General features: G+C 63.5%; 1 protein-coding gene across 9 annotated transcripts; it reads right to left on the bottom strand.

Moving 5' to 3' along the window:
• Positions 1-207: 207 nt before the first annotated feature.
• Positions 208-12,543, bottom strand: ARFGAP1 (ADP ribosylation factor GTPase activating protein 1). Of its 9 annotated transcripts, none has more exons than XM_039237036.1 (14): positions 12,403-12,543; positions 9,753-9,816; positions 9,241-9,350; positions 8,826-8,997; positions 8,320-8,420; positions 7,414-7,500; positions 6,842-6,938; positions 5,399-5,455; positions 4,300-4,332; positions 3,391-3,420; positions 2,508-2,564; positions 2,018-2,077; positions 1,487-1,563; positions 208-802 (listed from the first exon to the last, which is right to left on the bottom strand). In XM_039237036.1, the coding sequence occupies exons 2-14, from the start codon at positions 9,810-9,812 to the stop codon at positions 466-468; spliced, it is 1,278 nt and encodes a 425-aa protein (XP_039092967.1). In that variant the 5' UTR covers positions 9,813-9,816; positions 12,403-12,543; the 3' UTR covers positions 208-465. The 9 variants fall into 9 exon arrangements, with proteins under 9 accessions (XP_039092967.1, XP_039092968.1, XP_039092973.1 ...); XM_039237037.1 differs by lacking the exon at positions 12,403-12,543 and adding an exon at positions 12,195-12,305; XM_039237042.1 differs by lacking the exons at positions 2,018-2,077; positions 12,403-12,543 and adding an exon at positions 9,981-9,999 and having other exon boundaries at positions 1,487-1,557.
• Between the last annotated feature and the right edge of the window lie 1,177 nt (positions 12,544-13,720).

A 13,720-nucleotide genomic window follows, 5' to 3' on the forward strand; every position in this document is an offset into this window, starting at 1 on the left:
GCGCATGGAGGCCTGGACGAATGACATGGGAAAGACGCACAGGCGGTGACCGAAGGCCAGGAGGGTGAGGTGGGCAGACGGCAGCGCCAGCCCTGGCGTCCCCTCTGCGAAGCCGGGGCGGGTTCCCCGGCAGAAGCCCCTCCTAGAAGAGGCTTAGACTGAGGCGCTTCAGAGCAGGCACACCCCGCGTCACGACGCTGCACGGGCTGCGGAGTGGCCACTCGGGTTTATTAGAGAGGGCGCTACGGGAGCGATGGCGCCGCCTGCCTGCTGCGGGAGCGGGGACCCTGCCCTCCTCGCCGCCCGGCCACCACAGGAGGGCCAGAGCCCAAGGGAGCGGGCGGCACCGCCCGCGGCTCCCACGCGAGGAGCCATCTTCGTGCCACAGCCGGCCTCCTGGGTCGAACGGAAGGAACGTGAGGACGGGAGGGCCACGCGGCCGCGGGGGCCGGGGCGCAGCGCGGCCTACCAGCCCTGGTCGCCCCAGCCCTCGTCCACGGGCGCCGCCGGCGCCGCCGCCTTCCTGGCCTTGGCTCTGCCCTCCCCGCTGCCCCCCCAGGCCTCCCCGAGGTCGCTGTTGTCGCTGTTCCTGTTAGTAGACGCGGAGCCCGAGCCCCACACGTCCCAGCTGTCCGAGCTCCTCTTCTCGGCCGAGGCGTCCGCGCACGTCCAGCTGTCGCTGCTCGGGGACCTGTGGCCCCTGGCAGGGTCGGCGCTCCCGAAAGTCTCCCAGAAGCTCTGGTCGACAGTGTTCTGGGGGTTGTCCCCGCCGCTGCTCCGGTAGCTCTGGCCCTCCGGGGGCCTTGGGGGGAGAGAGGGAGGCTGAGGGCCGGGCGGAGCCGCCGGGCCCTCCCTGGCGTCCTCCCCGAGATGGGGCTCAGGGCCCGGAGCCAACGCCCACACCAAGCACGGGGCAGCTCTGCCTTGGAGCCGGGGGCGTGGAAACCTCTGGAAGGACTCAAGTGGGCCTCCTGCGGCCAGAACCCACTCAGTCAGTCCCACCCCCACAAGGAAGGTGTCCTGAAGCTAAGAGGTACAACGGGGACGTCCCCACGACCGAGGGAACGAGGAGACTGAGCGCTCGAGCCTCTCCCCACGGCCCAGGCAGAGGGCAGCACCACCGAGCCCCCGGTGCGGTCACACTGCCCGAACCTCCAGGCGGCGTCCGGAACACGTGCGGGGCGTGTTCTCCGCAGCCGGGCCCGAGCAGATGGTGAGTGAGGGGACAGCGTCCACCCACTGCACCCGACGCCGTGCGCCAGGGCTCAGCGCCCACCTCCAGGCGGAGCCTCTGCGCCTGTCCCTCGGGGGCCCGGCTGCAGCCGCACTGCCCGCAGGGGCCACATCAGGAGGTCGGGCTTCCAGCCGGCCTTCCTGTGCCCCTAGAGTTCTGGGGGCGATGTGCACCCCCCCAAGATCTTGCAGGAAGACACCCAGGGGAAAGGGGCCCCTGCCTTCAAGACGGGGGACGGGGGAAGCAGCGCACCTGTCCGAGGGCTCCTCTGCTCTCCCAGAGAAAAAGGTGGTGACGTCCCGCCAGCCCCTACTGCCAGCGCCCTGGACCTGGGAGGGACGGAAGAAGCAGGTGAGCAGGGGTCCTCGGCCTTTCCCTCCAAGTCCCCGAGAGGCTCAGAGCAAGCGGCATGCCAGGGCTCGGGCCCCGCAGTCCCACACATGCCCCCAGGGACGCCCGCGGGCAGACTCCCCAGTGCTCAGCAGCTCCAGGAGACGGCGAGCGGGCGAAGGCCCCTGCGGGCCCCCGGGAGAGTCAAGGAGATGGGCACTCACCAGGGAAAGGGCAGCGGCAGCGAAAGGGCAGAAGAAAAAGAAGCAACGGGTCAGTGGGCGGGACAGAAGCCGCGTCCGGCTGTCTCCACAGTCCGTGGCGGCCGGCACCGCAGCGCCCATCTGACGCTCCTCCGGCGCCAGCGGGCACTCAGCCCCTTCCACACTCAGTGCTGGCTGCCCTGGACTGTGGAGACTGGCTTCTGGCGGCGCCCAGCGGGGCCTGCCCTACCTTGGATGCCAACTGAGAGACCCCACTGGATACATCATCAAAAATCTTTCCCTCCTTCACCTGCGTGGGTTAAAACAGCACTTTTAATGGAGCGGCAGGAGCCGCACGGTCGCCCATTTCTGACAAAGGACCGATGCAAACTGAAGGGCACTGTGGCAGCAGCTGCGTGTGACCCTATCTCGCCCCTGGGTGGCCCCCTCCCCAGACATGAGGGCACCAGGGCCGCCAACTCCAGCCCGGGCTGGTTTAATGCAGCGCCCTCCTCGGGTTGGGGTGGGGGGGTGGCGCTGTGTCACCCGCAACCTCCTGAAGACAGGCCGACACTGCCTCCGAAGTTCCCAGCCCACGAGAGCTTCCCACGGTCAGGCGGGTCCCCACAGGAGGGCAGTACTCGCGCCCCGAGGACCAGAGTCAGAGCTGCGGGACGAAGCCCCCCTGGACAAGGGCCTACTGGGGGTGGGGGGTACGCACTCGGCCAGGGGCCCATTACCTTCTCCTGGGCGGGTTTGAGGACGTTCTCATTCAGACTGTGGCCCAGCTCCGAGGCCTGTAAGAACGGGGGGGGGGAGTCTGGTGAGCTCCCCCGGCAGCACGCCGCCCGGGGCACAGGTCGGCACGGTGGCCACAAGCCTCGGGACAGAGGGCAGGCGGGAGATGGCCCGGCAGCACACAGACGCCGCCTGCTCCTGGCAGCTGCGGCATGCTGGCTGTGGGGTCCCCAGAGACCACTGCCCCCCACGCCCCGCGCCAGAGGGGAGAGGCTCAGAGGGGTGGTAAGTCCTCAGGAGTCCGCCCCAGCCGGTGGCCGCACGGTGTTCCCTCCGGAGGCCCCGAATCCTGGCCCGTGAAGACCACCGGCATGCTGGCTGCGGGTCCCCCGCTGCCCTCTCCACTGGGACGCAGGCAGGCCCACCCAGTCACCAGAGGGGATGTAACCCCACCTGGCCTGCAGAGGGCACGTGGCTCAGAGGAGGGGGCGGAGCCAGAGGAGCCAAGGCGGGCGGCAGGCAGGGGCGGCAGGCAGGGGCAGCGGGGCGGGGCAGAGGCGGCCTCGCGCACAGAGCAGCCACGGGGGTGTAGCAACCCCGCCGCCAGGATTCGCTCCTTCCAGTGACTTGGCGGGAAATGAAGATCCTGCCAAGCAGCGCCTGGCGCCCCGGCAGCAGCAGCGTCCCTGGTTCCGGACTCTGGAGGCCACACAAGGCCAGACAGGCCCAGCGGGCTGGCGAGCAGCGCCCAGGGCACACACAGGTAAGCGAGGACACGGGGCCGGCCAGGACAGCTCAGGGCAAAGCAGGTGATAAGCACAGATTGGGGGGGGGGGGGGGCAGGGGGGGGGGGGGGGGCATGCACGAGACAGACTCGGGCCTTACCGGCTCTGACTGCTGCTTGGAGCCCCAGAACTTTACCCAGACAGCAAGGGAGCGGGTTGGGGGGCGGGGGCGGTGGGGGATAGAGAGAGAGAGAGAGAGAACGCGCGCGGGCGGAAGGAGCATTTGGCATCAACTAGGAAGCACATCCAGACATGTTAATAGCCTCGTGTTCTCACGGCATCACCCCAGCAGGTACCCCAAAAGTGACTTCAAGTGCCCGCTTATTGCCACCAGACCTCACTGCTTTCCACTCCCAACACGCAACTCGCGGAACCCCAGAAGCAAGCGAGTCAGGAGCCCGGGAGGGGGCTGGGTGAGCAGTCACCCTCAGGCAGACCCGCCTGAAAGGCCACCACCCTCCCACTGGGACCGCCTCTGGGACTACTGCCCTTGTGCAGTGCTGACCCCCAGCGTTGGAGACGGGCGGCCCGGAGCTCCAGCACCCCCTGGGGACTGCGAGGGCTACCAACCAAATCTGAAGGGCAAGGGCAAGGGCAAGGCCCAAGGCCCCCAAACCACCACCCATGAACGAGAGAAGGCACTCACCGGGGAAGGAGGAGGGCTGTTTCCGCAGAACCCAGATCCACCACCCCAGCCTGCGTGCGGCCACCCCCCCACAACGCCCAGCTTCCCTCCACCAACCGCGCGGGGCCCCTGGCTGTGCAGGGGTCTGCAGGGCAGAGGGGGCGCAGACCCCACGCAGATGCAGCTTCTTACCCCATCTGCACATGGACGTGGGAGCCCGGGCTAAGAGCCCATGAGCACAAGCCCTGCAATCTGAGGGGCACATGGAATCGTCCCCTCCCCCAAGCACGTGGCCCAAGGAGGGCAGACTAGGCAGCATCCAAACACCGACAGGACGTCAAACTAGGAATTTTAACAGCGCAGCACAGAAGCTTCCTTTGTTACCTTCTGACTTGCCTGCGATCCAAATTTCGTTGCCTGAAAAGAAAAATGGACACAGCTGTGGATCTGCTGTCCTGACGCCAGACCTCAGGGCTCATAGTTCAGGCCTAAGCCTGTCTCCTGGCAGCCACCCACTGGGGCACGGGGCCAGCTCCCTGCTGGAGGGGGGCCATCAGGGGAGGGACACCCACACAGCACACGGGCCCAGGGAGCAGGCCCTCCGGTAGGCGGCGGCCACCCCAGTCTCGTCACCTAGGGGCTTTCCCATGGCCCGGACCACGGCTGCCTACTTGGCACCCAGGGCAGGGAGTCACATAGCTGCACCCCCAACCACTAAGGAAGACACCAGCTGAAAGGCACCCGCACCCCTGTGCTGCGTCCTCCAGAGACAAGGCCGCGGAAACCACCAGCAGAGGCCGAAGCGCCAGGGCAACAGGGCCTGGGACCCTCAATGCTGAGTCCCTCCCAGGCAGGGCGGGCCGGATGCAGAGCACAGTGGCCCATGGGGACCACTGACAAGTGTCCACTGGACTTCAGTCCAGAGCCTGCCTGGGGCTCTCCCTTCTCGGGGTCACCCTCCGCAGCACGGCCGCACTGGCCGGGGAACCTGCTGGACCCCACCCACAGCCTCCCCTCCAGGCTGACACCCCCAGAGAGGTTTCTGGGCTGTTCCTGAGCACATGCCCACTCTCCACGTGTCCTGACAAGATCCCCAAATGTGTCACTTGGGCAGAGGAGCAGACGAGGCTGAGGAAAGTCGGCCTGCACAAACTCCGCTGTGCCCAGCAGCAGAAACCGAAGGCTGGCAGGGCCACTCAGCCTGCAGGGGTCACACGTGCCCCCACCTCAAGACGGCACGGTCTCTTCTAGAGCCGCTGGCCCTCTGTAAACAGCGCCTCCCTGACACAGAGCAGAGAACAGTGTGTCCCTGAGGTCTGCCGGGGCCTCAGGGGTCCGGGCCAATGGCGCACGGCCTGGGCCCGGCGGGGAGCCCTGGGCCTGGGAATGCCCTCCCACCGCCGCCAGTTAGAGCCCCTTCAAACCCTTCTGCACTCCCAGAGCCCAGAGCGGCACAGCCTGCGGGGTCCCAAGGGCTACTCACACCCTCCTTGGCAGCCGAGGCAAACTTGCTGGCTCCAGTGGTGAAACTGCTCCAGCCCTGAAAGGAGAGGCTGCGGTTAGGGTCCGCCTGGCGGCGCCCCCATCAGCCATGCCGTCCACCTCTCAGCAGAGGAGCTGACCAGGAAGGCCGCCCCCACAGGGCCCGTCCGTCAGGTTGCAGCCCCACCTCCACGAAGAACGGGGGTTCCTGCCGTGGGCACACCTGGACGCCACGCACTGGACGGTGCCCGGGTCCCTGCAGCGCTGCCGGGGCCCTGACCGCCCAGACCTGCGTCTCGAGCAAGCGCCTGTGCTTTCCTTTGCTCTCCGCCCCATCAGGTCCCCTCAAAGGGGCAGAGGCCCAGCACCCGGTCTGCAAACAGACCTGTTCTCTTTGTCTGAATTCGAGGCTTCCCCCTGAACCTCCAAAACCAACTGAAGCTACTTAAAAATACAAACGTCTCACTTGAACCTCAAACTACCAACAGCCTCTCCCCCCGAAAGGAGGAGACAAACGAGTTCAGCTTCTTGTGTGCGAACTAAAACGCAGGCAGAGGGGACGTGGAAACGCCAACGTGCCCTGTGCGGGCGGGAGGCTGTGTCTTCGCAGAGGAACCCTGGAGGCGTGCCTTTCGGCCCCAGAGCAGCGACCTCGGCTGCCTGGTGGCCCGGGAGGCCTTCGCCACGCTGCCACAGCTCGGGGCTCTGGGCACACCGTAACTTCTGAGAAGGTCCGTCCCTCTTGGGAACGACACATATTTGCAGTTGACGGGGCGGCGTGCAGGGGCACCAGGCAAAGCTGCCGCCGCACCGAGGACTTGGGACCCTAAAGGGACGGCTGGAACGTGGCCGGCCACCCGTGGGCCTTTCTGTGCCTCCTGCCACACACGCTCAGCAAGGACGGTCCCAGTTTGCAGCTGTCACGTGTGACAGCACTGCGTCCCCCAGTGCCCGAGGAACCTGTCCTGACAGCATGAACGATGTCTCCGATGACACGCTGCCGTCAGCCGCCCTGGCCACAGCCCCGGGGGCTCGCAGCACAAGAGACCTGCTGCGATGACTGAAAAGCGTCTAGAAACACAGTAAGTTTCCCTGGAAAATGATGGTTGGCCCTGAAGGGGCTGAGGGCAGGCAGAGACAAGAGCTCGGGGCAGCGGGCACACTTCCGAGGAAGCCGGAGCCCACAGGGCTGGGCTGCCCCGTGCCCAGCGCGCTGCCAGGACGAGGCGGGGAGGGCACCACACAGGAAGTCGTGCTCTGAGGAAACACGCCTGGTTAACTGGAAACGAGTATCCCGTAGTCACAGCGAGGAAAGCTCTCCACGCGTGGGGACCTGAACGCACCACCCGGATGAACCTGGCTGTACAGAAAACCAGTGAAGGAAGGGGCGAGGCCTCCCGGAGACAGCGGGCCAAGGGTCCCCAGGGCAGGACGCGGTCCTCACCGAGCACAGGGACGACACAGCGCTGCTGAGGAAGTCGTCTTCCCTCTTCGGAGGCGGCACCGTGTTCCCAAACCCGACGTAGCGGTTCTCCTGGGCCCTGACAGGGAGACAGCCGTAGCCCACCGCTCTCAACAGTCTCCGGACAAGAGGTGCCCAGATCCCAGACAGAGGCGGGGGGACCCCGGAGGACGTGTGTCTGCAGCAAGGGGGCCCGTGGGGCAGGCTGTCCTCTGCTCGCTGAAAAAGACCCTCTGGCTGCATTCAGCCAGGGACCCTGGCCAGACCCACGCCAACAGCTGGTTTCAGCAAGAAGCGTTGAAACGATTTAATCCGATGGCTCCAGCGACAAAAACTCGTTTACCAATCAGGCTGTATTCTTTCTTCTTTCTAAACAGTAAGCTCTCTCTCCACTCAGAACTGCCCAGAACAGCCGCGGTCAGGACCTGGGACCGCGTGCGGACTCTGCACACAGATGGCAACAGGCCCAGCCCACGGCCAGAGGACAGTCCTGCCCCGAGGGACCCTACCCAGAGTCGTCCGGCCACCAAACCCCCTGCTGCCCGCGGACTCACCCCTGATAGGAGCCAAGGTCGCCATTCAGCCAGTCTTCAAACGCCTTGTCTGAGGAGCCAGTCGAGGTCTGTGGGTGGCCAGAGGCTCTGAAAAGGGAGAGTCAACGGTCAGTGAGGCCCAGAAAGACCGGGCAGCTGCCCGAGAGAAGCACGCAGGTGTCCGGGAGGTGCTGTCTCTGCACCGGGTCACACTGGGCTAAGAGGAGCAGCTGAGGCCAGCTGGCCTCCAGCCCTGTCCCAAAAGCGGCTCAGGCCGGGTGGCCGAAGCCGGCGACAGGCAAGCAGACACACTCTAGCCCCAGACAGGGTCGCAAAGGGACCCTGACAGCAGCTCTACGCCTGCCCATACTGGCAGGGAGGAGGCTCAGAGGCTGGGAGACAGAGGCTGAAGCAGGTACACCAGCCGTGGTCTGGGGACCTTGCGGGGGGCGGGGGGGGAAGGGGCACTGGACGCCCACATGCAAACAGGGAGCCTTCTCTAGACCGGTCACCCCAGATCCACCGCCTGGGCCATGCAGGACACAGGATGCACCACAGGACCAGCCTGACCATAGCACAGCTGCACCCTGGGGACGCGGGCCACCCTCCGAGAGGATAAAGGACGAGAGCACCAACTAGGCCGCTTCCCAGAGAAGCACACGTGTCATGGGCACCCATCTGGAAGGGCCTGCACTGGACACAGCCTTGAGAAACGGGAAGAACCACCTTCTACCTTAGGCACAACTTTATCGCTTACGCCTCTACTGAAAGCCTGCACTGCTTCAGCAACCCCCAGGTTCGCTCTCCCGCTGACTTTTGGGAGCTTCTCACAACATTACAACAGTGTGGGGATCCTGAGCTATGGCCAAGTTCAGGGCCAGGCCAAAAACAGCGCGGAGCCAGACAAGAGGCCAGAGGAGTAGCTACCGGTGGGCAGTGGACGCCAGCGCCTTAGGCTGGGGGGGGGTCCAGTTCTGGGCAGGCGAGGACTCTAGAGACCATTCTCTGCCTTCAGCCAGGGTGGCCACCTGCCAAGGGGACACTGGGATTAGAGAGCCTGGGACTGTCGGGAGAGACCGGCTTCGAAATCTGCCCCAGCGTATCCTGCTCCCAGGCCCTCCGGGGCTCAGCGGCCGTGGGCTGGGGTCACTCTGCCACACGTCAACAGCGAGACTAACTGGGACCATGCTGACGGCAGCGAACAGTGCTGCTGGCGGGCCCTCGGTCAGCAGCTCCAAGCCCAAGCGACCTGCTTCCTTCAGCAGGCGTGGCCGGCCCCGGGGCTGCCGGGCCACCACGTACAGGTGAGGGGACAGGCCTCTCCCCCAGAGGGCGGGAGGAAGGCCCATCCCTCACCCCCCGCCCCCCGCGTGGGCTGAGGCGGCCCTCGGGTCCCGCCCGCAGGAGAGCGCCCGGCTGGCCAGCCGCCCCACCTTGTCCCGGAAGAGGGCCGCGGCCCTGCTGCTGTACTTCTCCTGCAGGGACCAGCACGGCTCATAGTCCTCCTGCGACTCCAGGAACTCTCGGAACTTAGCATTCCCGCCAACTTTCATCTTCTCGAGCTCCACATCCTTCCACTTGTCCATGGTGACAGAGCGCACGAAGCTGGAAACCAGGGCACAATCTAGTTAGCAGCACCGGGTATCCAAGAGCCCCCTCCTTGACCCCAAACAGGGCGTGAGCGTGACATTCATGCTTTCCCATGATGGAAGGCCTGGCCGAGGTACCTCCGAGGGCGCAAAGAACCGCCAAGGTGGCAAATGTTAGCCCGTCACCCCGCACCCAACAGTGGGACTGTGGCTGAGGATCCCCGTGAAGCCTGGGACGCGGGGGGAGCAGGGCACTGACCTGAGGTGCACCCCGAGCCCACGGTGTTTCCCTGAGCACTCCAGGCAGATCCAGATGCCATAGGTCACACTCACCCACTGAGGGTTGAATGCTCCACACTCAAAACACACCTGCAGACAGGGCCACATGCAACTCACCCAGGTATTCGGGTCAGGGCCCAGGGACCCCAAGGGCCCAACAGGTGCCCCTAAGAGGGAGCAGAGGAGAGGCTGACGCCTGGGTGGCTCAGTCGCTTGAGCGTCCGACTTCAGCTCAGGTCATGATCTCCTGGGTTCGGGCCCCGCATCGGGCTCTGTGCTGACAGCTCGGAACCTGGACCCTGCTTTAGATTCTGTGTCTCCCTCTCTCTCTGACCCTCCCCCGCTCATGCTCTGTTTCTTTCTCTCTCAATAATAAATTAAAAAAAAAAAAAAAAAAAAAAGACCAACAGCAACAGGGAGAGCTCTGAAACTACAAGCTGCTTCCGAGAGGTTTGCTAACCCTCAAAGCACCAAGGCAAAGGAGACGCTCACATTGTTTTCATCCTGCACTCTGACTTCTTTGAGAACTTTCCTGGTTCTTGGGCTGGCCATGGTGCTGAAAGAAGAAAAACAAACTTTTAAAACTTACAAACAGGCTGTTTTACAAGAAAACCAATTAATGCAAAGACACTGTAACACTCAGCTTCAGAGAAATCCCGCTACGCTGCGCGGAAGCTACAGGGCAACACTGCTGCTCACTGCAGGCAGCACTGGGGCCACCTGCACGACGGCATCTGTCGTCCACGCTCTTAAGGGAAACCTGCAGCAGTCCGTGTGCTCCCAGGCCAGAGGCTACGCGATCATAAGAACATAATTATTGGCCTCCGCTTTGCTCAAGTATCATGTACCACCAAGACTGCACAACCTATAGAACGTCCCGTCTTGAGATAGTCCCTATCGAGGGGTGGTCTTTACAAAACGTGCACAGGCTGGCTGCTAAATCTGACTGCCTGCCCGAAGGCCAGCGCACCAGACTTGGGCCAATAACCACAGAAGACGGGAGTCCCGGGTTCTCTGCACCTCCCGCTCCCCAGCCTGGAGTGTGGGGCAGGGGTGGGAGCCCTAACTGATGTGTGGAGAGGCTGGCCTGTGGGGGGGGTCTACAGGCAAGTCCTCTGTGGGGCCATCGTGATGGACGTGACAGGTGGCATGCTTCATGGGGACACTGCTGGGAACAAGAGCCACATAACTCAGGCTCAAGAGAAGAACCACTTCTGACTTTACAATTCCCTAGCTTTGACAAAGTTCAAGTTCAACCCCTGGCTGACTGAATTCACGAGCAGGACAACGACACAGTAAGATTCGAGCCGGGAGCCGGCATTAGTGCTGGACATAAAACACTACGGTCCTGCACACACCACCGTCACCCGCCTCTCCGCAGCCTGGCCAGCTTCGCTGCTGACCGTGTGGCTGCCGCCTTCTATCAACGTGCAGCTTACAACACAATCCAGAACGTTCTCTGCCCTGTACCTCGCCTTTAACCTTAGCACACAGAAATAAGTCACGGACAAGAACCCCAACTCTCCACACAACCAAACTTTCTAAATCTGGAAGGCCACAAATTCGACGTTCACCAGTGCCCACTCTGAGGCTCGTTGAAGAAAGAAATGAATGGTCGTTCCCTATTTCCTATCGTTGACGGAAGCAAAACCCAGAGTTCACCCAAGGTTCCTCTGTGCTCTGCGGCTTTCTGTGCTGTGTGTCACAATCAAAAGCATCAGATCTGGAGGGCAAATACCTGAATCCATAATCTGGACCAGATTCACTTAAATGGGTACTTCAGTCACACTGAGCACCTAGGCCACAGCACGGCACAGACAGGTAAGGGCAGACACATAAGCACACGCACTTGAAGAGAGACAGCCTGCCGGGTCTGAGTTCACAAAGCCCCTCTGCACACATCTGTCTGTCTCCTGGCGGCCACCAGGGAAGCCCATGCAGGCTGGGGTGCGGGGCTGACATGCATCCCTGCCCAATCAGGTCTCCATACTGAGCCTTGTGCTCTCTCCAGAGGACTGTGCCTTCCCTCAGGGGTTCACATTCTGGTCAAGAGGGCATAGGCAAACAAAAGCGAGAACGGGACTGAACGTGCTCTGAATTGTAATTGTGTAAAATAAAATTAGGCAAAGCAAATGTTTGCAGAACTAGTAGAAAGGTAACAAGCAGAACGTAAAAGACTTGACTTGGGTTTAAAAGGAACTCCCCTTGGTGACCCGATTGGAGGCGAGCACCCTTTAACCCTCTGAAATGCTAACTCTGATAGGTAAAAACACCTCCTAACTTTCAAAACTGTAAATACAGTTTGTCCTGAAAAATAACCCAAGACCTCGTCAACGCCTGAAATCAAGATGGTAAAACGTAGCTTTCTGCAAGTGGACATAACTTCAGTAAACGTTTAACCAAATGAGGGCGCTTTCTCTGGGTTTGTCAGGTAAGCCATTTGCTGACTGGCAAAGCTGAGTCCTTCAGCGGGGACTTTCTCCACATCTGCCGTTACAAGGGATGGCTGAGGACGCGGTGCTCGGGCCCCAGGGCGGCTACACAGGTGACCGGGAGAAACAGAAAGCGCCGGAAGCAGCCAAGTGGAAGCAAAGACGATCTCTGAACCCCGGCCGGTAACGTCAGAGGTAAGCACCCCCGGGGCCGCCGTCACCGGCCGCTCCCGCACGACCCTAACCAGAACGTGGCAGAAGTGCTGCGCCCGCACTTGGCGGGCACGACTACTCCCTGACACGGGCCGTTCACCGGGGCAGACAGGACGCTTCCGCTTCTACCTAAATCCACGCGAACCGAAAACGGACGGGCTGCTTCTCCCTCCCCGCGGGGGTCGTCCACGGCCAAGGGGCGGGAGCACGGGTGGCAAAGGGAGACCCGCCTGCCCGCCCCGCAGCGCCGGACCCCCACCCCCACCCGCTGGACGGCACCCGTACTTGCCCAGGTGGAAGGCGCCCAGTCCCCAGCCCCGGCCCGACTGGGCGCCCGTCCCGGCCGGCGCCAGCGCCCGAGGGAGGGAAGGCACGGGCCGCGCCGGGGGCCGCGGCTGCGGGAGGGGCCCAGCCCCCGAAGTGGGGGCGGCGGGCCGGGGGCGCCCGCCGAAGAGGGCCGGGGAGCGAGCGCCGGGCGCGTCGGGCCACGCGCTTACCGGGCGGGGTCCGGGCTCGGTCGTGCGCGCCGGGGTCGACGGGGGTCGACGGGGGTCGACCGGGCTCGGGCGCGCCGCAAGCTGCTCCGAGGACGCGCGCCGGCCGCCCACCCCGTCGCCACCAGCTTCCGGCTACGTTGCGCCTCTCAAGGCATCACGGGAAGCCGGGGGGCGGGCGCGCTGGGCCGGACTTCCGCCTCCGCCCGCAGGCCCGGGCAAGGCTCCGCCCCTGTCGCCATGGGGACGCGGCGCGGCCCGGGTGGGGCAGCTGAGCGTCCCGAGCGGGCCGGTCGCCCGCCCTCCCGCACGGCGGGCCCGGGAACCGCGTTCCCGCCCGCTCTCGTCGGGACGATTCTGGGAGGGTTCCGGGACAGCTTCCTCAGCGCGGCCGACGGGGAAGCCGCGGCGGGGGCGGGCGGGCGGCGGGGGCACGCGGGCCCCGGGGACGCCGAGCTCCGGACCCCGCCCTCCGTCGGCCGGGCCCACCCGGAAGCCTCGGGCCCGAGCCCTTCGCGGCGGTCCGACGCGGCCGCGGGCGGGCGCGCGGGTCCTGAGCAGGTGCCGATGCGGCTGCAGCAAAGACAACCCTGAAAAGAGACTGGGGGGGGGGGGGGGGGGGGATTGCAAGCGATTTTTTATTTGGTTTGTACTTGCTCCTTTCTGTGCATGTTGTGCTCTTTGTGCATATGCTTTATCCCTGTAACTGTTGGAATGACCACGTGCAAACATCGTCAGTGAGGTATAATGTGCAGTCAGTAACGGGTGCAGTTGAACCACTTGACGAGTGCATACCCCAGTGTAACCTCCACGGTCGGTTAAATCAGTTATGGAACATTCCCACCCAGGAAACCACTGTTTGCATTTCATCCTCACACCAGAGTTTCATCCGTCCCAGATTCTGTGTAAACACAGCCATGCGGTAAGTACGTTTCAAATGGCTTCTTTCAGTTAACATGTTTTGAGGGCCCACCCATGTAGTCGTGCGGGTCTGCCTCAGGGGTTTCATACGAGTGGGACCCGTCCATTCGTGATCTGCCGTGTCTGGTATGATGCCTTCAGCGTCATCCATGCTGTAGCTGTGTCAGCACTTCCTGCCTTTTTATTACTGAAGAATATTCCACTAAATGCAATAGCGGGGCGCCTGGGTGGCTTAGTTCAGGGTCAGACTCTTGATTTTGGCTCAGGTCATGATCTCACAGTTCGTGAGACTGAGCCCCGCATGGGTTCAGGCTCTGGACATCGAGCCTGCTGAAGATTCTCTCTCTTCCTCTACCCCCCCGCCTCAAAAAAATGCAGTATCAGTTTGTTTATCCATTCA

Source organism: Hyaena hyaena, unplaced genomic scaffold (assembly GCF_003009895.1).
Source record: "Hyaena hyaena isolate Hyena2069 unplaced genomic scaffold, ASM300989v1 scaffold_118, whole genome shotgun sequence".
Lineage (NCBI taxonomy): Eukaryota > Metazoa > Chordata > Mammalia > Carnivora > Hyaenidae > Hyaena > Hyaena hyaena.

Excerpts from the sequence above, each read along its gene's own strand:
- ARFGAP1 (XM_039237036.1), bottom strand. The coding sequence starts at position 9,812 with ATGGCCAGCCCAAGAACCAGGAAAGTTCTCAAAGAAGTCAGAGTGCAG. Across the intron at positions 9,351-9,752 it reads GAGTGCAGGATGAAAACAAT|GTGTGTTTTGAGTGTGGAGC; the intron begins GTGAGCGTCTCC and ends CCCTGTCTGCAG. Across the intron at positions 3,421-4,299 it reads GATCGCAGGCAAGTCAGAAG|TTCTGGGGCTCCAAGCAGCA; the intron begins GTAACAAAGGAA and ends GTCTGGGTAAAG.